Consider the following 26,380-nt stretch of genomic DNA (forward strand, 5'->3'; position numbering starts at 1 on the left):
TTGTTAAAGCATTTTGAAAAATGCTTTAAAACTATCTGCTAGGATTGGGATTGAATTTTTGGAATATCAAAATTTAGAAACTTGCACTTTCCAAGTGGCTACCAATTATTGTGGCTGAGATTTGCAAACGTAAGTATGGAAAAAACTATAGGCCCTGAGCGGAAGCTTCTCTGGAGTCCTGAACACATGTATGGATGACACATGGAAATAAGATGTGGTGCAGGAGTAGATACAGTTATGTTGTTGCTAGGTGGCTGCCACATGATATTTTTACAAAGAGCAGTTACACTAATCATTTTGTCTCTCTACAGAGACCGGACCACAAATATACTATGTAATACTCACAGCCTGTAAGCCTTTTATATTATTCCTATTAGGAGAATTAAGATAGAGCAAACGGAAACTAATGATGTATTTTTATGTTTTAAATATATGTGCTTGAGTAAAATGCCCTTTGACATTTGCCCTTATTTCTTTTTGGAAATCTAACTAAGCTACTACAAAGATGTGTTACAGTTATGAGTATGACACACACATTAGGCATAATGTTAAAAACAGATAAGTGTAATTTGCAAGTAGAACACCTCAAAAAATTTTTAAAAATCAAACTACAAAGTACTGAAGATACCCTAAATTGGGAGTGAATTCAAGTTTAGGCTGAAGTTGTTTATATAGTTGTTATTGTATGACACTACATTAATTATATTAATACTTTATTTTTTCATTAGGTCGGTTTCTCCTGCTGGAAGAATCTCCACCTCACCTATTAGACCAGTGAAATCTCCATCTCCAATACGTAAAACACATGTAGTGACAACAGCTGGGACTGAAGTCCTTCCTCCTTGGAAGCAGGAAGGATACGCTGCAACCACGGAAGCCCAGATGAAGGAAACAAGAGTATCTACAAGCGCTACCCAAATAAGAACTGAAGAAAGATGGGAGGGGAGATATGGGGTCCAAGAACAAGTTACCATTAGTGGTGCTGCTGCTGGTGAGGTTGCGGCTGGTGCCAGAGAGGTAAAGTCTGTTTTTGGAAAGGGCATTGGTTTTGCTCTACGTGTGGACTCACCACTGCTGAATGGATCTGCTAAATGGAGTCTGAGAGGCTGTGTATAAAAACCTGTGTGTATCTGCTGTTGAGAGGGTTGTGCTGCAAATATTTAAATGCTTCTTTGCAACTTTCTGTCTCTGTACTTGTTTTGTGCTTCTCTGAATGTATGCAAAACATAAAAAAATGTCTTTTGCTGTGACTAATATAGGTGAGAAAGGACAGTGAAAAAACAGCAGCTGTTGCTACGGTTGTTGCTGCTGTGGATCAAGCCATGGTGAGAGAACCAGCTCCAGGTGTTGTAGAGCAAACTGCTAAAAGGACAGCAATGACTGCAGTCCACGTTCAACCTGTTCGGGAGCAGGTAGAAACAGAGCACAGACATTCTATGATTTCCCCTTTATCCCTTCATCCACCATGCAAACAAGGCATGATTCACTGTGAAGAATTAACAAGATATTACCCAGTGCACTGCAAAAGCATGCATACTCGTACAGAGCATCTGGATGGTAAAGGAATGCTCGTGGATCACTCACTCACTCCATCGCTTTCCATCATAGCAGGATTGAACTAATTATTCTTAAACTGTTTTTAAGTTTAAGAATGCCTTCTATGAAAGTGATCCTGTATTTTCCCTTGTCATTTATCCTCTAACAATATTCTTACACTGATGAAGTTTTTCCTCTAATATCTCACTTATAATTTGCCCACTAGGAATAAAATAATCCTCCCTTAGTATTTTTCCTTCACTTGCATTCCTCTCTTATTTTTTCTTCTCCTCTTCTTTTGATGATCAATTTGTTAAAATGAATTTTAAGTCTTTGGTTTTTTGTTTGTTGCTATAAAAATCAGATGAGAAAGGAGGCAACGGTAGTAGTTACCAGTGATAAAGCCACAAAACAAACAGTAATATCGAGAACTAGAGAAGGAATTGTTACTTCACAAGAACAAAGGCACATCTCTCATGAAAAGGTGAATACAGATGTTACCTATGATTGTCATACCCTACCTTGTTCAAAAATCTACTATCTCATCAAAAAGACAACCCTATGAACAAGACAAATGACATACTGTAATATTATTTTTTCCTTTTATATATGTTCACTCTTCTAGTTTACATTGCTGTCATTCTTCTGTCTCTCCTTGATGATGACTGTCTTTCCCTTTTTATTTCACTTCCATTATTAATACCTAAGAATGTGATGGATAAACTTGCAAAACATTAACTTAGGAAAAAAATCTATTTTGTATGTATTGTATGGTGATTTACTAGATAGCATTCTCAATCTTTTAAAGAATTGACATGTAGGAAATACTTCTTAAATTTTCCAATTTTTTTTTCCGATTTTGTTTCTAAGCTTGCCATTTGTAGCCTACTTTGTTTGTTGGCAGCACAAAGGGTCAGAAAAAGGAGGAAAAACTCATTCTGCATTAAATCATTTTTTAAAATACTGATGAGTGATTGGAATTCAGATTATTTTAGCATGTGTTTTATCAGACAAATGTGATTTAATGGAAGACCAGTTTTTATAGAGAAATGTTACGTTTGCATTCTAGCCGAAATGCGTGAGGAAGAAAGCGTAACCTATCTTTAAAGTACTGAGAAACAGAAATCGACCTGGGCAAAAAATTACATGTTTATGTGCAGATTACATCTGAACTTCTTGGCAAAGTGAAAGTTACCTAAAACTTGTTTTTAATATCCTACACTTTCTCAAACTGAGTATGATGCAGGACAGTTTTTCTCTGATCCGATTTTTTTTGTTACTGCTTTCAGTAGCAAAGCAAGCATTTGTGGAATGTTTTATTATTTTTATGCTAAATGTATATATGTTTTATAAAAAGTCTGTTTATGTTGTTATTGTTGTTTCCAGACTAGATGATTTTGAAATCCAGAGTTTGACTTTTTTCCTCCCTTTTGTTTTATCCTCTTTTCCAAATGTATCGAATATCACATACCTTATATTTTTAAATAATATATCATTTAAAGTTCTTTATTTGTAAACATCCAGGTAAGAAAAGAACCAGAGAAAACTCCAGTACCCACAGTAATAATTGCCACAGACAAAGCCAAAGAACAAGAAAGAATATCAAAAGCTAGAGAAGAAATATCTACCAGACACGAGCAAGTACACATTTCTCATGAAAAGGTAAATAAAAGTTACAGATGTTTAACGCATTGATATACTCTAATAAGTTTATAAAACCTCATTCTTCATCAAATGTGCTACCTGTCTTTGCTCTGCTTCTTTATGAAGAGATTACAAAATGAAAACTTTATAAAGCAAGGTATTCCAGATATAGGCCCAGTATTGCAGGTCCAGTTCTACTAACTTCATAGCAGCTCTGTCTACAGAGGAAGAGTGCAGCTGCCCTTCCTACAGATCCTTTGAGCATTATGGCTTTTATTGCCAGGGTACTTAGAATTTCATCTGATGCTTAATGACCTTTGCTTTCTGTCTGAAGGTAGATTTCTGAAGATAAATTGTAAAGGTTATCTCTCATGATACGATAGTTATGTGTGGAGTTTGATTTAATGAAGTTCATATTTGTGTGAGGACTGAATGCATCTGCTAGACCATATTGTGGAACCATTGTTTGTTGGAGTAACCAATGAAATAGTTCCATCTACTGATGGGAGTAAATATTAAGTCAGTAATACTCATTTTTATGCAAACAGTTTCTACAAAACGTAACGATAATATATCACAATTAACTAGGAAGTGGGAAGATTCTTCTCTAATTCACACACAGATTAATGCGATACGTTAATGACTTTGAATGCACTTTGTTCAGCTAGCATATAAGATAGGCTATAACTTGGTCTGTACAAAGGAATTATTCCATTTCTCAGGTGATGTTTTTCTCTTATTGATATACATTCTGAAACCTTATCCCACTTTCCCGAAAAGCTGTGTAATTTTGACAACAGGCATAATTGATTACTATTATTTTTCTTTACCATAAAAACTAGATAAGAAAGGAAGATATGAAACCTTCTGTACCTAAGGTAGTAATTACCACTGATAAACCTAAACCACCGGTCATAATACCGAAAAGCAAAGAAGGAATTGCTACCAAACAGGAACAAGTGAGCATAACACATGAAAAGGTGAATAGCACTATTACAACCGTATTTGTTTTTTTATCCTCTCTTCTTTACAAACCTTGTGTGTCCCTCAAAAAATACTAACTATACATTTCCAGCTCATTTTTTCTAAGATTTATTCCACTTACAAACTTGTAGAACTACTGTTAATTAGACTGTATTATTCCACCTCCTTCTTGCTCTCCTAACTGTTTTCCTTAATAGGATGCCCATAATTCTCTTCTGACTGACCTTTGGAATGGACTGACTGACTCCTGAAATGCATTTTAACTTTTTTTTTAAATCATTGCTTTTATTCAAATAGGTGTCAGGGTGTAACAACACTTATCAGTACACATGTAATACAGAGTTGTGTGCAGTGCACAAGGATCTAACCCCTTAATTCTCCTTCCCTGTTCCCATTCCAAAATGCTTTCCCATTGTTCAAATATCTTTCAAGATCATATGTAACTGAAACTTTTATTTCTGCTATAATAATTAGATTAAAAAGGAAGCTAAGAAAACTACTGTAGTTCCGAAAATAATTGCCACTGATAAAACCAAAGCACCAGTCACAGTGTCCAGAACTAGAGAAGAAATTACAGCCAAGCAAGAACAAATTCATCTAGCTTATGATCAGGTGAATATAGCTGTTGCAGATGTGAAATGCACTGTTACAATTTGTTTTATCTGCAAACCTCACCTTTTAAGAGCTACTTGAGTACAATAGAATGCCCTCAAATTAATTCCTGATAACATACCCATTAAGTGGGATGATTGTCAAGTAACAGAGTCAGTGTGATTAAGTTTCTAGTGATAAAGAGGTTTATGTCTCACCCTGTTAGGAAATGCCTCTTTTAAGACTACAGTGGGATTTCTCTGAGAAAGCCTACTCCCTACCAATGAATTTCAAGTAATGTTTACGTGTTCAAATTTCTGACTCTGCAATCTTTTTTCCTATAAGACGATTCCTTGCAATTTTATGGTTGTCAAATGAAACAACATCTCTCTATTAAAGTTTGAATGCTATTGTTCTTTGTACAATACAAACTTTAACATCCATTAAGGTCTGTCCCGTTTATTACTTCTGACAATCAGACATTTGTTGACACTGCTTTGTTCCAGTAGGACTCCCACAGTATAAAAGCTTTTCTATTATAATATAGCCAGGAGTTCTCATATGTGGAAGAATAGCATAGTTGCCAACAGCTTTTATTTAAAGTCTGTCTATCTACTTTGTTAGTAACAGTATTGTACATACATAAAATACTTCTATAAAATATAATTAAAAGAGCGTAGCATATAAAACTCAGAAGAGTCAGACTGCCAAGAGGTTACAGTTACTTGTTAGATGATGTAAATTTAGGGCCGAATTCAAGTTGGTATAAACAATGATTTTGAAATCGACAACAATACTGCGTAAGAGGTCCCTGTTACGTAAACACTACTTTAATAATAAGAATCTCTGTAAACAATCACGTTTTGGCCTTGCTTAATTTATTTTAGTTTAAGGTGATAATGATTTTAAAATCAGCATGAAATTATCTATTAGTTTTTTTCCCATCTACAAGGCATACATTTCATACGCTCTGTTGCTACATCCAGATCGGTTATGACAGTAATAATAAACACTAGTAGTAATCATCCTATTACCTACTGTTGGCTGACTGGGCAGAAATTTGGACCCTGATAACATAGAAGCTGACAGTATTTATCAGTTATTAGAAACAAATAAAAGTCCTGATACAAATGCATTATTTCCAATTTCTCAGAAAACTCAGTTTTCCTTCTTTTGTAAAATCATTTAAAATAGATTAGCACTGAATTAACAGATATGTCTGTGGTAAAAATTTTTATGGGTATATTCCTTAGTAAATGCATTCACATCAGATGCTAGACACATTCTCTACATTTTTAGTAGCATCTAACAGTTATATGGAGCTGATGAGCATACTGAGTTTAAAATTATGTGCACATTTACATACCTGACGTACTCTTAAGACAAGTAGCCATAAATGTGACTATAAAGTATTAAAAGTGGGCTTGCATACAAATATTGATATGTATAAAGCACACAAGCATAGATATGTCCTGAATATGCATAGACAGAGCTTAGAAAAAATATGTCTCTATTTGAATCTACTGACTCTGAATTGTATTTATGGGTGAACACATTTGATGTTTACATTATTACTTTTGCATATCTATGCACTCTCTCTTTGTCTGGAATATACTTTACTATTATATTTATAAGTATTTGCCATATATGCAAGCCTTTAATATAATGATGAATATTTGTATAAATTCTGCCAATATTCTCTGCAGACTGAAGCTGGAAAAAGGGCTGAAGCTGTAGCTACAGTTGTTGCAGCAGTTGACCAGGCACGTGTTCGATCACCCTGGGAACCAGAACAAGCCGATGAAGCTTATGTAAAGCAGAAAACTTTGGAATATGGCTATAAAGAGCGTGCTGTAACAGACCGTGTTGCTGAGGCCCCAGCAGAACGTCATGTTGTCACTAAAGAAGTTAAAACTGTTTATGTTCCTCCTGAGAAACATATCTCAGCTGCTGAAAAGAAGGAAGTTCATATATCAACAGAGGTTAGACTCAGTTTACATTGCATTCTTTTCCAAAAACTATGTCCCAGTGAAATCTATTTCAGTTTGGAGAACAGCATCACATTCTCAACAACTTTTTTCTTTGCTTTGTGTAGATAAAAAGAGCAACAGAAACTAAGACTGAGAAAACTATTCATGTTGAACACCCGCGACCCCGCACAGCAAGTCCTCACTTCACAGTCTCCAAAATTGCTGTTCCTAAACCAGATCATACATACGAGGTAAGAAGTGAAAGCTGTATCCAAGAAGAACAGCATGGTCATTTATAATAACCAGTAGGCCACCCATTCCATTTGGCTTTTCCTCCCACTCCAGCATGGTGCTCTCCCAAGGAGTTGTATGCTCTCTATAGTTGTTTTTGTTGGCTTGTTTGACTAATAAAAAGCAGTGCTGTAAACAGACACATGAACTGCTAAAATGTGATTTGTAATTATTAGTTATTTAAACAAGCTTATCACCTGTTTAAGGATGCAGCTTCAATACTTTGTCATACAGTGAAATCATAAACATTTGTCATGCAACTTATGTTTTTTAAAGGGCAGAAGTATCCTTCAATCTTATTATGTGCATCAGTTCACTGGCACATTGGAAACAGTGCTTCTTTCTTCCTTGCAGATTACTACATACTAAGCTAATTTTTGAAATAGAAAAAATCCAGACTGCGTAATATGGCAAAATCCATTTTTAATGTTATTTTTTTCCATTCTTCTGTTCGACTCCTTCACATAATATTAAAAGTTCCCATTTAATTAATTTTCTCATTCAAGCATACTTTCTTTCTTCACCTGGACTTTAAAAATGAACTGTTTTTTCCCTCAAACATAATTAAACACTATAAAAATTACCTAAAATATTTTTTCTTTAAAGATTTATGTATGTTTTCTGAAGTTATTATACCCACAATAACATTTTGAAATCTCTTGAGTTATTTTAATCACTGATAGTTATTTAATTAGTAGTATTGTTTATTGCAGTATCAGACTGATTAAATGGAAAGCTAAGGCCTCAAGTGAATAAGTTTAGAGGACATTTCTCATGTTGCACTTAAGAGCTTCTTGACCATTTAAAGATCAAATTCTAAAGTAAAAAAAGAGAAAATATTTGAATGTTAGACACGTCAAAAATAATACAAGGATATTATATCTCCAGTATTCTACTACTGCAATCTAAAATCAGAATTCATTTTTGTATATATAGCTTTTGCAGTGTCAACAAATAAGTAACTAAGGAAGCAACTGGTGCCTATGCAATCTGCTCAAGAAATATACTGTCTCCTTTGAAAACAAGAGAACAACAAAGCTGTAACTCTTTATCTCCTGTTCCCTAGGTTTCAATAGCTGGATCTGCCATGGCTACTCTGGAAAAAGAGCTATCAGCTACTTCTGCTGCGCAAAAGATCACCAAGCCCGTGAAACCACCTCAGCTAAAGCCACATGAAGTCAGGATAAAAGCAGAGCCAGTTGCCCCTCCACAGTTTCCCTTTGGAGAGGCTGCTGAGACCTATAAAAGTCGCTATGATGTTGAGACTAAAAAAGAGACAGGTGTAAGCATTAAGGGTGAAGCAGTGCGGGAAGAACACTTGGTGTTGCGGAAAGAAGGTGAAGCAAAGGTATGTTATTAAGCAAATTTCCATCACTTTGACTGACTTTCATCTTAAAAACGTAGCATAGCCTCACTTATTTGCTGTTTCCTCATCGCAATTTCCCACTTTTACAGCATTCTGCTGACTTTTATCTCTTTGTTGTTTTACGCAAATCCTTCTAAGGACCTAATAGTTACCTATGACAAGCAAAGAGTTCTCTTTACCTAATTTCTTTTCTTATCTAAATTCTGCTGTTTATGTCCTTGGTTTTGTGAGGTGTTTATTAACTGTGCTTTAAACAACCTAGGTGACAGAAACTGCCAGAGTTCCTGTGCCTGCAGAAATCGCTGCTACTCCACCTACCTTAGTCTCAGTAAGTAATTTGTATGTAGATTAAGGGAGTTGCACTATGTTTTCACCCGTTTTGTATTCTAACCTTTATCTTTGAAAATCTGACCATGAAAATTTGGCTTTATTTAATCTTTTTAACTCTGTATTAGACTTACTCAGCCATACAATTTATCTCTGATACAAACTATTCTGAATGTCTGTTATGGGGGTGATTCTTCACAATTATGTCACATAGTATGTTGACCTTTGCTACGGTGAAACAATTTCTTACCATGATCTGCATAAACATCAATCTACCTTTTGATTTTCTTGTTAATAACAGTAATGTTCAGAGATCCCAAATACAGTTTCAAATACTTCCCTTTGGAAAATGCCTCTTTTTTCCTGGATACACTGCTCAACAGAACACTGTTTTGAAGTAGACATTAAATTTTCCATTCAAATAGATTTTAGTTATTTAGATGTCTGTTTAGTAGTGAAAATATATACTGACTGATCCTCATTTTTTGTCATACAGGGCCTCAAAAATAAGACTGTGACTGAAGGTGAGTCTGTCACTCTGGAGTGCCATATCTCTGGTCATCCTCAGCCTATTGTGACATGGTACAGGGAAGACTACAAGATTGAGAGCTCAATGGACTTCCAGATCACTTTCAAAGCAGGGCTTGCTCGCCTTGTGATTCGTGAAGCCTTTGCAGAAGACAGTGGAAGATTTACCTGCACTGCTACCAATAAGGCTGGGAGTGTCAGCACATCTTGCCACTTACATGTGAAAGGTAAGTATATTTATCACTGAAGGAAGATTATAGTTTTGTTAACTGCATATTACTTGTAATGTAACTTAGACATTTTGTCAGCTCCAAAGTAGAACATATGCCTTGGATTGCATTCCAGGGCTGTTAGGTAACAGGACTGTAAGAATATGAGGAAAAGGCCAGTTACGGGCTGATGGAGACTCTTAACTTGCTTCCTCAGTGGAAGCACTTGGTCCTCTGAGCCAACTAACTGCTTAACCTTCTCTCTCTTTGTGTCAACTAAACTCACTGCTTAAGCACTATTAGAGTATTTTAAAATCCGCTATATCATATTTGCCTTGCAGTTTCAGAAGAAATTGAGACTCGAGAAACCATTTCTGAGAAGGCTGTTACAGAAGAGAAACGGTAAAGTTACTTTCCTAAACAGACTGCTCCTACTGTGGTCACTAGTTTCTTGCACTCTGTTTATGAGAGCTTCAGACATGAGCTCACTTACTGCATTGGAATCTTATTTCAGCTATGTGGAGACAAAGGACATTGTAATGGAAGATGTCTCTGCTGCAGCAGAGGAAGTATCGGGAGAACCCATACCTCCTTTCTTCATAAGAAAACCCATAGTACATAAATTAATTGAAGGTGGGAGAATTATTTTTGAATGCCAAGTAGGGGGCAACCCAAAGCCACATGTCTACTGGAAAAAAGGTGGAGTTCCTCTAACTACTGGCTACAGGTACTTTGAATACAATGCACAAAAACTATTTAAACATAATTTTTAAGAATATTTTATTGATAGTACCATAATTTTGATTCCCTTACTGATGTTGAGCCAAATAAACATCACTGATTTCTGTGAAATTTTATTTTTTAAATGAAAAATCACAGGATCATGTCTTAATGTGAGACTTTAGAAGGCTGCTAAGTATTAAAATATAAATATTCAAAAGATCATAAAATGACAAATGTTATATATCCTTAAAAACAAACCAGGAAGAAGTTTTGCATTTGTTTTATTCTGTCTATGCAAATGTTGTCTATAGAAACCAACACACTTTCTAGCAGAGAAAAAGAATACATTTGTAGCATTCTTGAAATATATCATGCTATAATGACCCATATTAGGACAAACTGTGCACACAGCATATACTATTTTACTGTGTCTGATAACTAGATCTCTGATTTTTCAGTACTGCTATTTGCATCCCATTTATTTTAGGGACAACAGAAAGAAAGTAGATCTATACTCTAGTTTCAGCATGGTTACTTTTCGTACGCTGTTCTGCAGTCATTAAGTGAGAATTGCCTGCAAAAGTTTCTCTTTTTGTGTCTTGTACAAGTTAGGAGTGATTCTCATTAATGTATAACTAAAAGCAAATTCACTAAAAAGTCTGTTCATCAGAATTATAGAGAGCTTGTTCTTTTATATTTTCTATAGATACAAAGTGAGTTACAAAAGAGAAACCGGGGAATGCAAACTTGAAATTTCCATGACTTTTGCCGACGATGCCGGAGAATACACTATAGTTGTTCGTAATAAACACGGAGAAGCTTCTGCAACGGTCTCCTTACTAGAAGAAGGTACATTGTAGATTAAAGAAATGAGAAAAATATTTCTTAAAATTAATTTTAAAATGGGAAAAAGATTTTAAATTGTGCTGCAAATCCTTTGCAGCTTAGTTCGGTCAATTCAAGAAACGTAAAAGGAGATCTGGTGGCTCTGTTTCTGCAAGACAGAGTATTTGACATCAGGTTCTTGAAGGACTTATATCCTTTGCTAGAATGTGTAGCTATAGGAACCTTCTTCTGTTGACGTCCGTAACAGTCTACATAACATAAGACATTCAGAAAGGGATGTGGGGAAAGGAGGTTAATAAAGTAATAGGTTGTTCTATTACAGGGAAAGAAGCTAACTTATTTTTTTTTTTTTAATTGTCCTTGTAAAAATGCATGAAAGTTTGTAGGAGACAGGGCCGTGGTGAAGAAATTGTAAAATAGTCTCTACAGGTGCTTCCACTTTGGGAACTAGAACACCTAAATAACACAGTAAAACTTTTACCTGTTTATAAAGCTCATCTGAGGGCATCAGTCTTTGTATTTTATTCCTGTTTGTATTTTAGTGGCTAAACAGACAGAAAGTCTGCTTGAATCACCAAAACCAGTAAAATAAGTTTGTACTTGTTTTCTCTATTCAATCCAGTGAAAACCACAAAAACTTATAAAAATTAATGTGTTCTTAATTCTTAGCTGATTATGAAGCTTACATAAAATCGCAACAAGAAATGATGTACCAAACTCAGGTGACTGCATATGTACAGGAACCTAAAGTGGCTGAGGTAGCCCCAGCTATTTCATATGGTGACTTTGAAAAAGAATATGAAAAAGAACAAGCCCTAATTAGGAAGAAAATGGCGAAAGATACAGTGAAGGTCAGAACTTTTGTAGAAGAAGAGGTATGTCTACCACTCCATACTCATTTTGTGTACTGACATTTTACGAGTACAAATCACTTCTTTACAAGGTCATTATCTGACACACAGAACTAATGGTCTTGCTTTTCTGTATAGGAATTCCATATTTCGTCTTTTGAAGAAAGACTTATCAAGGAAATTGAACTCAGAATTATTAAGACCACCTTAGATGAACTTCTCGAAGAAGACGGAGAGGAGATGATGGTGGATATTTCTGAATCTGAAGCTATAGAAGCAGGATTCGATATAAGATTAAAGAACTACAGAATCTTTGAAGGCACAGGAGTTACTTTCCATTGCAAGACAACTGGATATCCATTGCCAAAGGTACCCCAAACCTGTATGACATTAATCTATTTAAAAAAACAGCTGGTGCTCTACTTGAAAAATCCCTTACCATCTCATTGTCAGACGTTCTACATTCTGCATAGAAAACAGCAAATCTCAAAGGAAATCCAGTCTTTTGTTTTGATATCAAGCTGAATTTTCCTTTTGTCCTTTAATAGAACAGTGGTTGGTTAGGCAGTTCAGAGGTAGGTTAGATTTACCAGTTAAGTTGGTCTTGCTTCTGAATATCTCCGAGTTAGCCCACACAACTGGGGAACAGAGTAGCAAGTCCAGTCTAGGTCACTTTACTCTTCATCAAAATGGGCTTTATATCTGTTTCTAGCTCCAAAACTTGTGTTTCAGGCTACTGTGAAAACAAGTTACTTTAGTCCTACTTATTTCAAGTAAAAATGTTAATGTTGACACATATACATGGGCTGTGACGATGCATCAGCTGAAAAATAGGAAGTTGTAATATATTGTATGCATGGGTCATTGCTGGATCTTTGTCTTTAGGAGAGCTCACATAGTATTCTACTGTTTCCTTCCGTGCAGATTGCATGGTACAAAGATGGTAAGCGCATAAGGCTTGGAGAGCGCTACCACATGGAAGTTCTGCAAGACGGCAGTGCCAGTCTGCGTTTGCCTGTTGTTTTACCTGAAGATGAAGGAATTTATACTGTCTTTGCCAGTAATATGAAAGGAAATGCCATTTGCTCAGCAAAACTCTATGTTGAGCCAGTTGCACCCACAGCAACTCCAGGTTATATGCCAGGACCAGAAGTTATGAGAAGATATAGGTAGGTACACAGTAATATATAAATTTCATGAGACTTCAGCCTGCTGTGATAGACAGTCCAAAAACTCATTACACAGCAGCTAAACAGCTTAAGTCATTGGAGTCTGCATACATCTAGAGAAGTTCTAAATACTGTTTTCATGGCTTATATTGATTTATGTGCCAACTCTTTGTCTGATTTGCCTTCTTAATGAACAACGCAGTTCCCAAAGTACCGTCATTCACATGCATATCCAGCCACAGTATCAGATTTACAACCTCAGTAACTGTATTTATTTCTTAAAGTACTCATGTTTTGGAAAAAAAATTCTTCTGCACTTGGAGTTTTATTACTGTGTGCAACTCTTATTTCCCACCCTTGAAATAGCTGTATTTCTACGGCAGAAAAAATCCAGCATTGCCATGTACTGTGTTCTGTCTCCATATACATACACACACATGCACAAACATACACAGGATTACATCCATAACTGTACAGTACCCAAACGCCCAAAATTCCCCTGGCTGTGGTGTATCCTAATACTATTCAGCTATACAAATTGCTGTCAAAAACCTAAAGAAAATTGACTACAAATAAAAATTAATTTTGTCACAATTTCTCACATAGAAAAAACTGGTTAACCTTTTTAAAATAAGTTATGCTAAAGGCAAAAGTTGAACTCTGTTTATCATGTCAGCCCACTGCTATATGACATTGTCACACACATCTGTCTTATCTTTTCCTTCCAGGTCTATCTCTCCACGCTCTCCAAGTCGGTCTCCTGCCCGCAGCTCTCCTTCTCGTTCTCCTGCCCGCAGATTAGAAGAAACTGATGAAGGACAACTAGAGAGACTATATAAGCCAGTTTTTGTGCTGAAACCTACATCATTTAAATGTTCACAGGGGCAGACAGCAAGATTCGACTTAAAAGTTGTTGGCAGACCTATGCCAGAGACATACTGGTTCCACAATGGTACATCAGCCTCATTTTCATCAAGAAATAATTTTAAAAAACAATCTTATATGTATTTTACATCTTGTTGAGACACTGTTTTGAGTGCAACTTTTTTTTTTTTCATGTGTATCTGCAGGTCAACAAGTGGTTAATGACTACACCCATAAAATAGTGATTAAAGAAGATGGCACCCAGTCATTGATCATTGTTCCTGCTATGCCTGATGACTCTGGAGAATGGGCTGTAATTGCTCAGAATAGGGCAGGCAAAGCTTCAGTCTCAATGACACTGACTGTGGAAGGTATCTACTGTGCATGCTATTTTTAGGAGGCTGAGGAGTGTTTCTTATTTAAAACCATGGTTATGTCTTTTCTTCTTGTGATAACTTACCCCTGCTCTTTCAGCTAAGGAAGACCTAGTCAGACCACACTTTGTGGAAAGGCTGAAGAATGTTAGTGTAAAGGAGGGCTCTAGACTGCAGATGGCAGTGAAAGCTACTGGTAACCCTAATCCTGACATTGTGTGGCTCAAGAACAGTGACATCATTGTACCTCATAAATACCCCAAAATAAAGTAAGCATTTTTATTTTGTTTAAATAGTAAAGGAGTTAATAATCACCATCCTGCAAAATGTCTCTTACAGTGTGCTGAATACCCTTGCTTCCATAGAAGGGATTCACTAAGGGTTTAGTCCAATGGCTACTGAAGCTACTAACAGCTTTTGCATTGCAGCAAGGCTAAGAGATGTAAAATATCCCGTGGGACTCACTCCATTTTTTCCAGATCGTGTATTTGTGTATTTTGTATTCTGCAAAGCCAGTGCTTTTACAACAGAGATTTAGGGAACCTTTTCTATCTCTGATTTTGAAGTCTTTTGCAGGCAAAACTGTCACTGAATTCAAGACTGGTTTTTATTATCCTTATCTGTTTGATTCTTAGGCACTGCACTCATAAACACGAATAAACATAAACAATATGTCTAACTCCTCCAGAGATTTGCCTTTGGAGGCTTTGACATAATTTTGGAGAAGGGCAAAAATGAATGACAAAGAAGTGCAAAAAAGTTAAAAAAAAATTGTTTTAATATTTCAGGATTGAGGGAACCAAAGGGACAGCTGCCCTTAAAATTGAATCTACTGCCAGGCAAGATGCTGCATGGTACACTGCAACTGCTATCAATAAAGCTGGGCGGGACACTACTCGGTGCAAAGTAAATGTTGAAGTTGAACATGCAGAACCTGAACCAGAAAGGAGATTAATCATTCCAAAAGGAACTTACAAAGCCAAGGAGATTGCAGCACCAGAGTTAGAGCCTCTCCATTTGCGTTATGGTCAAGAGCAATGGGAAGAAGGAGATCTCTATGACAAAGAAAAGCAACAGAAACCATTTTTTAAGAAGAAGCTCACATCTTTAAGGCTCAAGCAATTTGGACCAGCACACTTTGAATGCAGGCTTACACCAATTGGTGACCCAACCATGGTGGTGGAGTGGTTGCATGATGGCAAACCCTTGGAAGCAGCTAACAGACTCCGCATGATCAATGAGTTTGGGTACTGTAGCCTGGACTATGGAGTAGCCTATTCCAGAGATAGTGGAGTGATCACTTGCAGGGCAACTAACAAATATGGTACAGACCATACATCCGCTACTCTCATTGTGAAGGATGAGAAAAGCCTTGTGGAAGAATCCCAGTTGCCAGAAGGCAGAAGGGGACTGCAGCGAATTGAAGAGTTAGAAAGAATGGCCCATGAGGGTGCTCTTCCTGCAGTTGCAGTGGACCAAAAGGAAAAACAAAAACCAGAAATTGTTTTGGTTCCTGAACCTGCAAGAGTCCTGGAAGGTGAAACAGCGCGATTCCGCTGCCGTGTGACTGGCTATCCTTTGCCCAAGGTCAACTGGTACCTCAATGGACAGCTCATCCGTAAGAGCAAAAGGTTCAGACTCCGTTACGATGGAATCTACTACCTGGATATTGTGGACTGCAAATCGTATGACACAGGAGAGGTGAAAGTCACTGCAGAAAATCCAGAAGGCTTTATTGAACATAAGGTGAGACTTGAGATCCAGCAGAGGGAAGACTTCAGATCTGTTCTTCGTCGTGCTCCTGAACCCAAGCATGAGCCTGTAGCGACAGAGCCTGGAAAACTTCTCTTTGAGGTACAGAAGGTAGACAAACCTGCAGAGGCAACAACCAAAGAAGTGGTGAAACTGAAAAGGGCTGAAAGAATCACTCATGAGAAGCTTTCAGAGGAATCTGAAGAGCTGCGCAGTAAATTCAAGCGTAGGACAGAAGAGGGCTATTATGAAGCCATCACTGCTGTGGAACTTAAGTCTCGCAAAAAAGATGAATCATATGAAGAAATGTTAAAAAAGACAAAAGAAGAACTTCTTCACTGGACCAAAGAGATCCCAGAGGAAGAGAAGAAAGCACTTCCTCCTGAAGGCAAAATCACTATTCCAACATTCAAACCAGAGAAGGTTGAGCTTAGTCCAAGCATGGAGGCTCCCAAGATATTTGAACGAATTCAAAGCCAGACTGTAGCCCAGGGGACAGATGCACACTTCCGTGTGAGGGTGGTGGGAAAACCAGACCCTGAGTGCCAGTGGTTCAAAAATGGTGTGCAGATTGAAAGGACTGATCGTGTGTATTGGTACTGGCCTGAAGATAATGTTTGTGAATTAGTCATCAGAGATGTGACTTCTGATGATTCTGCCAGCATCATGGTGAAAGCAGTCAATATAGCTGGTGAAACTTCTAGCCATGCTTTCCTGTTAGTACAAGGTAATTTAAATTCTCTTACTTTTATCCTACTGCTTATCATAGTGTGTTAAGTCTGTACGGTCAGTGCACTGTTGATTCACTGCATATTGTATTACAGCCAAGCAGTTAATCAGCTTCACCCAGAAGTTACAAGATATTGTTGCTAAAGAGAGAGACTCCATGGCAACGTTTGAATGTGAGACATCAGAACCCTTTGTCAAAGTGAAATGGTTTAAGGATGGAATTGAGATTCATTCTGGAGACAAATACAGGATGCACTCAGACAGAAAGGCTCATTTTCTTTCTGTACTAGCAATTGAAACCTCTGATGCTGATGACTACAGCTGTGCACTGGTGGAAGACGAATCCATAAAAACTACTGCAAAGCTTACTGTTGAAGGTAAGAAGCACTCAGCTCAGTTCCATGCAGTACTGTTAAAGTGAAATCAGCTTCAGGAAGAAATAAAACAATTTAAACTGATGTCTAACACACTAAGAAAAGTTCAAGCTGCTTTCATATTCTCGGAATCCAGTATGAAAGTTTGGAGATATATTTATGTAAAATGGTTACACTATATATATATCAATTTCCTTAGACTCCTTTAATAAGAAATGTTTTCATCAGGGGTATCTAATCAAGCTTATTCATGAATATAATTATTTTTGCCTGTAGGAGCTGTGGTTGAGTTTATTAAAGAACTTGAGGATGTTGAAGTACCAGAATCCTTCTCAGGTGAACTTGAATGCGAGGTTTCCCCAGAAGACGTGGAGGGGAAATGGTATCATGGCGATGTTGAACTCACTTCTAATCATAAATATGTGATTGCATCCCGCCGTGGTCGTCAAATCCTCACTATTAAAGATGTTAATAAAGATGATCAAGGAGAGTATAGCTTTGTTGTTGACGGAAAAAGGACTCACTGCAAACTGAAGATGAAGCGTAAGCATTGCTAATACTTATATTGTCTATATATTATAGATTTTCTATATTATAGCATACATTATAGATATATCACTATATCCCATACTGCCTTAATATTCAATATTCTGCTTATCTGTTATGAGGATTAATTAAATTCATTTCATTCCACAGCTCGTCCCATGGTTATTCTTCAAGGACTTACTGATCAAAAAGTCTGTGAGGGAGATATTGTACAACTTGAAGTTAAAGTCTCCCTAGAAAATGTGGAAGGTGTCTGGATGAAAGATGGTCATGAAATTCAATCAAGTGATCGTATTCACATTGTGTTGGATAAACAGTCACACATGTTGCTGATAGAAGATGCAACAAAGGAAGATAGTGGAGCTTACTCTTTTAGTGTTCCTGGTCTTGGACTGTCAACCACTGGACGGATCACAGTGTACAGTAAGTCATTATCATGATGTTGAAGGTGTGTTTTTGATTTTTGGGTCCTTTAGGATTACTTCTTAAAGGCATAGTTTTTTTCATGATGAATATTTTTGTAACTTGACAGGTGTGGAAATAGTGGTGCCTCTAAAAGATGTTCACGTAGTTGAAGGAACAAAAGCTATCCTCGAATGTAAAGTTTCAGCACCTGATGTGTCTTCCTCCAAATGGTACCTAAATGATCATCAGATAAAGCCTGATGAACGTGTACAAGCTATATGTAAAGGCACTAAACAGAGGCTAGTGCTTACCAGAACCCATGCATCAGATGAAGGAAGTTATAAGCTAATGGTTGGCAAAGTTGAAACAAGTTGCAATGTCACAGTTGAAAGTAGGTTTCCTTTAAGATGCACAGTACTTTATGAAATTATTTCTTTAAATACAAAACTGCGGAAAAAAACTAATATATTTGTAATGTATTCTTTTTATAGAAATTCAGATTATTAGAGGTCTTCATGACATCACCTGCACTGAAACACAGAATGTATCCTTTGAGGTCGAGCTCTCCCATTCAGGGATTGATGTAATTTGGCATTTCAAAGGCCAAGAGATAAAGGCTGGTCCTAAATATAAAATCGAAGCACATGGCAAAATATATAAATTGACAGTGGTGAAGATGATGAAAGATGATGAAGGACAATATGTATTTTATGCTGGAGAGAAGAAAACATCTGGAAAGCTTATAGTAGCAGGTACGTAGGGTTAAAGTCCAAGATTTTTATTTCACTGTGATTTAAAAACAATGCTCAATGCACTATATTTTGTAATTGTAGCAATTGTGCTGTTAGTGTACTTTTTTTGTCTTTAATTTATCTTTTTTTCTGTGTTCTCCTTGCTCTTCCCTGTATCTTTTGTGATTGGTATAATTTGAATTCAACAAAGCTTTTAAGTAAGTGCTAATATGTTTTGCTAAATTGGAGCCATAGTGTGGAATGCTGTGGTATGCTTTTGATGTAATTAATGTGAAAAAGAAGCTTTTTGTCTTGAATATTCAGTATGCCTGTGCTGATAATAAAAATAATAAATGAGAATAACTAGGGTAGAAGTAAGAAACATCTTTTTGTGATGTTCAGGTCACATTCTATTCTTGATTTTTCACAGAACTCAGAATGTCTATGGGCATGCTGCAAATTAGGGCAAAGAATTCCTGCATCTACTTTTCACGTGGTTGCATTTCCATACGGGGAAAAGTGGAACAGCAACACAACAAAAACATGTGCTTTTGCTTCCCAACAGGTGGTGCCATTTCAAAGCCTCTCACTGACCTGACTGTGGCCGAGTCCCAGACAGCTGTTTTTGAATGTGAGGTGGCAAATCCTGAATCAGATGGCCAGTGGCTAAAAAATGGTAGACCATTACCTATGACAGATCAGTACCGTGCTGAATCTGATGGTGTAAAGAGAAGGCTCAATATCCCTGTCACGAAACTGGATGATATGGGTGAATATAGCTATGAAATAGCAAGCTCAAAGACATCTGCCAAACTGAAGGTCGAAGGTCAGTATTTTTTATAACTAACTGATGTCTTTAAGACTCAGTCCAGCATCACTCACTGTGTCTTGGATCAGGCCCTAAGATACAAGCCTATTTTGCTTCATTTTTTGAAAATATTTTTATATTATGATGTGCTTTCTGAGGTAGCAAACTTACGATATTTTGGAGTTTCTGTATTTGGAATTTAGCATGGTATTTTAATAAAAACACATTTTATTCAAGGTACTGGCTAGCAGGTAGAAATTCACTCTTTGCTAGTTGTGTAGTAAACATATCAAATATAAAAACCTGTTTCTCATGGATGCTACAAGTAAAAGTTCCTTTTTGTGTTCCAAGCACACTACTTCAGTGGAAACTGTATAAATCATTAGATATATACTAGGTTTTAAAATGAAGCACCATGATTCAGTTTTATTAAGATTATTATATTTATTATAATTTTTAATTTTGGTCTCTTTTGTCAAGGTTTTTTTTTTCTTTTTTTTTTTCCCTAGCTGTTAAGATAAAGAAGACACTAAAGAACTTGACTGTGACAGAAACACAGGAGGCAGTTTTCAGTGTAGAACTGACCCACCCTGATGTGAAAGGAGCTCTGTGGATTAAAAATGGTGTTGAACTTGAATCAAATGACAAATATGAAATTTCAGTGAAAGGAACTGTTCATACACTGAAAATCAAACACTGTGTTGTCACTGATGAGTCTGTTTATAGCTTTAAGCTTGGAAAGATAGGAGCAAATGCCAGACTTCATGTGGAAAGTAAGTCAATCTGGTTCGAATATTTGCTTCAATGTGTGGTTTGAAATTCAAATCAAACACACTGCTGAATCTTGCTAACTTTTTTCCTCAAGCTGTCAAGGTCATCAAAAAGCCAAAGGATGTGACTGCTTTGGAAAACGCTGTTGTCTCCTTTGAACTGAGTGTATCCCATGATACTGTACCAGTCCGATGGTTTCACAAAAATATTGAGCTTAAACAAAGTGATAAATACAAGATGATCTCTCAAAGGAAAGTTCACAAGCTTATGCTGCATAACATATCTCCTGCTGATGCTGGGGAATACACAGCTCTTGTTGGGCAAATTGAGTGTAAAGCAAAACTGTTTGTGGAAAGTAAGTATTGTAAGTTTGTAAGAAAGTAATTATATGAATTGCTAGAACAATTCTTATTGAACAACTTGACCTGACACTTCATAGCCTGTTACCCTTGGTTTTTTGCAGTCTTCCACACATACTGACTTCTAAAAAATCTTTTCTTTTCTTTTGTGTTTTTTTTTTTCCCTTCTTAGCCATACACATCACGAAGACCATGAAAAATATTGAGATCCCTGAGACCAAAACTGCCTCTTTTCAGTGTGAAGTTTCTCATTTCAATGTGCCTGCTGTCTGGTTGAAAAATGGTGTGGAGATTGAAATGAGTGAAAAGTTCAAAATAGTGGTCCAGGGGAAACTCCATCAGCTCAATATCATGAACACAAGCAGTGAGGATTCTGCAGAATACACATTTGTCTGTGGAAATGACAGAGTCAGTGCAACTCTGACTGTAAAACGTATGTAAAAATGAAATTAACCAGAATATTTTACAGTTACCAATAACAGAGTTTGTGTTAATACGTGCACTTGGTGCACTTCAGACAAAACCAGCACTGTTGTAGAGGTATTTTTTAATAACCCTAAATAGCCTCAATTACATTTTTAAAAGAGATCTAGAAGCTGTGAACTTGAAAGTCAGATCCTGGATTCTTCTGTTTAGGCCAACGTGCCTAAACGCCAATTCACCATAGGGGACAGAATTTGGATTGCTATGTCATTCAGAAGTTTTGGGAAATCTAATTGTAGTATTGATTCTGGACACAGAGTCTTCCTTTTAATGTCACCAAAAATCAGAATCTGTCTTAAAGAATTTTAAACATCTCTGATCCAGTTAACATGTGTTTAAAAAAAAGCAAAACAGAACAAAAAACCCCAAACCATGTCCATTTCTTTTCTTTTAGCCATCCTAATTACCTCCATGCTAAAAGACATCAATGCTGAAGAGAAAGATACAATAACATTTGAAGTTACTGTTAACTATGAAGGTATCTCATATAAATGGCTAAAGAATGGGGTAGAAATAAAATCAACTGATAAATGCCAGATACGAACAAAGAAGCTCACACACTCCCTCTCCATAAGGAATGTGCATTTTGGTGATGCTGCAGAATACACTTTTGTTGCTGGAAAAGCAGCTTCATCAGCCACGTTATATGTGGAAGGTATTTGCCCTCTTCATTTGTATATTTAGTGACTTCTAGTGGCTTCAATACCATCATGGCACTCATTCTATCTTTTTCTGCCCTAGCTCGTCACATTGAATTTAGGAAGCATATTAAAGACATCAAGGTTGTGGAGAAGAGGAGGGCTATTTTTGAATGTGAAATTTCAGAACCTGACATTCAGGTCCAGTGGATGAAGGACGGGCAAGAACTTCAGATTGGTGACAGGTAAATGATTGTTTCTACACCATATTGACTTTCGTTAGGTATTTTCCCCCAGGAAATAACTTGCTTATTTTCTTTTCTGATGCCCTTAGGATGAAAATTCAGAGAGAGAGATATGTCCATCGTCTCATCATTCCTTCCACAAGAATGTCTGATGCTGGTCAGTACACTGTAGTAGCAGGTGGAAACACATCCAGTGCCAATTTGATAGTGGAAGGTCGTGACATTCGTATCAGAAGCGTCCGTAAAGATATTCAGGTATGGCCTATACAGAAGAAAAAATATTTGATAACTTTGTCACTCAAAGAATAATGCAAAGGAAGAGCAACAATATCTAACCAGCAAGAGTCCTAACACAAAAATCTGTAATCATAAGGTCAAGGCCGCCTTCTAGGAAACTGGAATGTGGCACCATCTGTAAAAACAAATGCTATTTCTAATATTTTTTTCTACTTGTTCAAAGGTCATTGAAAGACAAAGAGCTGAAATTGAATTTGAAGTCAATGAAGATGACATTGAACCACAGTGGTACAAGGACGGTATTGAGATCAACTTCCAATATGAGGAAAGATACAGTTATGTGGTGGAAAGGAGAGTTCATCGAATGAGCATCTTTGAAACCACTTACTCTGATGCTGGAGAATATACTTTTGTTGCAGGACGGAATAGGAGTTCTGTTGTTCTCTATGTGAATGGTATGTGTCCCCACAAACAATGCTTTGACTGTATTTATTACCCTGTGTTTTTCTGTTTTCTATATCTCTTTTCTGGAATTCTAACCCTGAAAGTAAAAAAAAAAAAAAAAAAAAAATCCAAAAAGAATTTTATGTCTGGAACACTAACAAAATCCTCATGTATATGGATGTTTCTTGCTCTACTGAAATAGCTGGCTAGCTGATGAAAATGCTATAGCAGTGCTTTTCCCCACTGTATTTATTTAGACCAGGAAATTCTCAAGTCCAAACAAAACTAATTTGTTCATATGGAGAAATATGCTTTGCCAGATGGATTAATCTAACAATTCTTGGACACATTTTACCAGAAAACACTTATGCCAACACAGCTAATTATGTTAAGGCACTTGCTGCTTCCCCCTGTATCAAGGAACAGGGCAGATTTTCATGGGCACACAAGATTGGGAATATTTAAAAAAAAAATTAAAAAAATCCTTGCTAATATTTTTGAAGCCTTGATAAATATCAATAATGAGATTTCTCTCTCTCCTTCTTTCTGCCTTCCCCTTCCCCCACCCAATTTGCAGCTCCAGAGCCACCCCGGATTATTCAGGAGCTAGAGCCAACCACTGTGGAATCTGGCAAACCTGCCCGCTTCTCTGCTATGGTATCGGGCAAACCCCAGCCCAAAATTTCCTGGTACAAAGATGATCAACAGCTTTCTCCAGGTTTCAAGTGCAAATTTCTTCATGATGGACAAGAATATACTCTATTGCTGATTGAAACTTTCCCTGAAGATGCAGCAGTGTACACCTGTGAAGCAAAAAATGACTATGGAGTTGCTACAACTTCAGCTTCACTTTCAGTGGAAAGTGAGTTTCCCATGCTCATAACAATACCTGTGAAATGAGATTGTCAACATGTGTGTAATCTTCTTCATCTTTAAAAATGGCTTCTTTTTCTTATCCTTTAGTCCCAGAAGTTGTTTCTCCTGAGCTAGAAGTGCCAGTGTATCCACCTGCTGTCATAATACCACTACGTGATGCTGTTACGTCCGAGGGACAGTCTGCTTGTTTTCAGTGCAGAGTTACAGGCACAGGTGGGTTTAATGAAATCCTGTACATCTTTTCATCTCTCAGAATTTTTTCATCTTGAACTCAGAAAAAATGCAACAGTATATGTGCTGGGATAAGTCTTTCCCTAGAAGTACAGTTATTTGATATACGCACACAGCAAAGTGTTACTCACTGACAACCATCAGTTAAGCAAGTCATATATCAAAGACGGCATCAAGCATGGAAGTTATAAACTGTCATAAACATTAAGCATTTCTAAAAAGAAGGTCTGTTTCAAAAAATTTGTCTTTGGAAACTTCTCAGTGTTTCAAATGCTAACTGATTTTGGAAAACTGTTAGTGAGTAAAATGCAGTTTCAAAATATGGAGTATCATAGTGGAAAAACATTATCATGTTAAATAAACATGACGGAGTTTCTGATGACACAGAGTGTCATGTCAATTAACTAAACAAACAGATTGAAACTGTGCCTCAAACTTTATCCTAATATTCCGAAGTATCTCATATCACTCTGTAAACAGTAAACTGCCATTGCATTCTTTTTCCTAGCATAAAAAGGTGTTTGCTCATTGTCTTTTTAAGTGTAGATTTTCCTTAAATAAGTTTGTTAGTTTTAGTTGTATAGAATATCATTCTACATTTAAAACAATTCTTTCCAAGTTAACACAAAACCAAATAAAACTACTATTCTTCACTTCAATAAATGGCCTTGAGTATGACTAGTAGTAAAATATTCACACGGTAAACTGCAGAATAAGATCCAGTTCCAATCCCACAGAATTTACAATTATTCAAAGATAAATAAAACCCAAATTTAAAATAGTCCTTGGTGATAGCTGTGTAAAAATCCACATAAAACTGGTAATATACATATATATAAAAATATATATAATCTGCATTTCCATCACTTGAAATCAAACTCCAATTTTTTTTTTTAAAAAGCTTTACGACAAATCTGATTCTGCTTTAGAAGTGGTGCTAAAATGCAGAAAATGTATGTTGGAAAGACTGGCCTGCCCTCTGTGCAAAGCATGCTACTGTAACTTTTTTTACAAGGACTGTATTTATGTGAATGTGGAAGCTGCATTTACAACACAGAGCATAAGGATCCTTTCATCTAGGTCCCCTTTCATAGAATCATAGAATTGTTTAGGTTGGAAAAGACCTTTAAGATTGTTGAGTCCAACCATAAACCTAACACTGCCAAGTCCACCACTAAAGCATGTCCTTAAGTGCCACATCTACACATCTTTTAAATACCTCCAGGCATAGTGACTCAACCACTTCCCTGGGCACCCCTTTCCAATGCTTGACAACCCATTCAGTGAAGAGATTTTTCCTATTGAAAATTTCCTTTATTGAATACTGTATCCAAATGGATTTGCATACCTCTCACTTCTGTTGTGAAAACCTTTTATATTAGGTTAGGTAATACATGATTGCAAATACAGTTGTTTAACGGTACACACTATGCAGCCGGCTATTGAAAACACCGTCTCTTTCTTCTGATGACAGTAATAGCACACTATTTGTGTGAAAACATTTGATTCATGATGTAGTATAGTGCCAGGTGGAGAGACAAGTTTAAAGTCTGCTTCAGTCCTCTTCTTTCCCAAGTCTACAAGAATCTATTCAAGTCAAGTAACACAACATTTTAGATAAGAATTTTGCAGAGGTACAAAGACAGGATCTTTCTTGAGAAATATGAGGTGTAAAACTTATAATATTTGCAACAAAAAGAGGCAAGGTGCTGTCCTTAGCAAAAGAATATTCCATTTTAATTTTTTTAACCTGTTCAGCTCCACCTAGTCATTTTATAGCCTGTTTAATCAGGCAATTGCAGCAGAATGCTTTTTTAAAAATGAGACTTTCTCTGATTTTAGTAGTAGCAAAATATTTTTAAATTTATACATTAAGAGGGGAAAGGAAAAAGTATTTTTACTCAGAAATATAGCAGCACCAGAATCAGTCTTCCCACACAAATATTTCCAATGCAGAAATCAAAACTTAAGGCAACAAGTAGGCCACTTTCCACTGATCATACATTACCAGAGTAATACAATGCACATTTAAACTTAAAAAAGATACTTGAGACTTTCTGATAGATATGAATATAAAAACAGTGTTTACTTACTAGTCTAATATCATAACTTACATATTTTTTCTTCTTTCTGTTGCTTGAGCAGATCTGAAAGTCTCTTGGTACAGCAAAGAGAGAGAGATCAAGCCATCGCGGTTTTTTAGAATGACTCAGTTTGAAGACACTTACCAGCTGGAGATTGCTGAAGCTTATCCAGAGGATGAAGGAATCTATACCTTTGTGGCTAGTAATTCTGTAGGCCAAGTGACAAGTACTGCTACCTTGAAGTTAGAAGGTACAGTGTGCAATTAAAGAAGATGTCTTGTTTAGGTCATGTTCCAATACTGATCTTAATATACACTGATGATTATATGTGAGTCATTGTCTGTCATGTTGTCTTTTAACTCAATTAATTGCTACCATTTACAATGTCCACAGC

At 36.5% G+C, this 26,380-nt stretch overlaps 1 protein-coding gene across 1 annotated transcript in view; it reads left to right on the forward strand.

The window, feature by feature from the left end:
• TTN (titin) overlaps positions 1-26,380 on the forward strand; it is a 244,573-nt gene that overhangs the window by 7,823 nt on the left and 210,370 nt on the right. Inside the window, exons 6-42 of the mRNA XM_050900483.1 lie at positions 729-1,017; positions 1,260-1,412; positions 1,901-2,020; positions 3,061-3,198; positions 4,023-4,160; positions 4,639-4,776; positions 6,462-6,737; positions 6,851-6,976; positions 8,083-8,364; positions 8,645-8,710; positions 9,206-9,464; positions 9,788-9,848; positions 9,961-10,173; positions 10,876-11,018; positions 11,685-11,890; positions 12,005-12,235; positions 12,791-13,035; positions 13,764-13,987; positions 14,106-14,270; positions 14,374-14,542; positions 15,062-16,752; positions 16,850-17,131; positions 17,405-17,671; positions 17,825-18,097; positions 18,207-18,470; positions 18,571-18,831; positions 19,376-19,636; positions 20,128-20,391; positions 20,484-20,744; positions 20,921-21,181; positions 21,626-21,886; positions 21,973-22,114; positions 22,204-22,369; positions 22,575-22,806; positions 23,373-23,657; positions 23,759-23,884; positions 26,048-26,236. Coding sequence (XP_050756440.1) covers positions 729-1,017; positions 1,260-1,412; positions 1,901-2,020; positions 3,061-3,198; positions 4,023-4,160; positions 4,639-4,776; positions 6,462-6,737; positions 6,851-6,976; positions 8,083-8,364; positions 8,645-8,710; positions 9,206-9,464; positions 9,788-9,848; positions 9,961-10,173; positions 10,876-11,018; positions 11,685-11,890; positions 12,005-12,235; positions 12,791-13,035; positions 13,764-13,987; positions 14,106-14,270; positions 14,374-14,542; positions 15,062-16,752; positions 16,850-17,131; positions 17,405-17,671; positions 17,825-18,097; positions 18,207-18,470; positions 18,571-18,831; positions 19,376-19,636; positions 20,128-20,391; positions 20,484-20,744; positions 20,921-21,181; positions 21,626-21,886; positions 21,973-22,114; positions 22,204-22,369; positions 22,575-22,806; positions 23,373-23,657; positions 23,759-23,884; positions 26,048-26,236 — 9,128 coding nt within the window. The remainder of the gene's footprint in view (positions 1-728; positions 1,018-1,259; positions 1,413-1,900; positions 2,021-3,060; positions 3,199-4,022; positions 4,161-4,638; positions 4,777-6,461; positions 6,738-6,850; positions 6,977-8,082; positions 8,365-8,644; positions 8,711-9,205; positions 9,465-9,787; positions 9,849-9,960; positions 10,174-10,875; positions 11,019-11,684; positions 11,891-12,004; positions 12,236-12,790; positions 13,036-13,763; positions 13,988-14,105; positions 14,271-14,373; positions 14,543-15,061; positions 16,753-16,849; positions 17,132-17,404; positions 17,672-17,824; positions 18,098-18,206; positions 18,471-18,570; positions 18,832-19,375; positions 19,637-20,127; positions 20,392-20,483; positions 20,745-20,920; positions 21,182-21,625; positions 21,887-21,972; positions 22,115-22,203; positions 22,370-22,574; positions 22,807-23,372; positions 23,658-23,758; positions 23,885-26,047; positions 26,237-26,380) is intronic.

The sequence above is a fragment of the Gymnogyps californianus genome, chromosome 7 (assembly GCF_018139145.2).
Source record: "Gymnogyps californianus isolate 813 chromosome 7, ASM1813914v2, whole genome shotgun sequence".
NCBI lineage: Eukaryota > Metazoa > Chordata > Aves > Accipitriformes > Cathartidae > Gymnogyps > Gymnogyps californianus.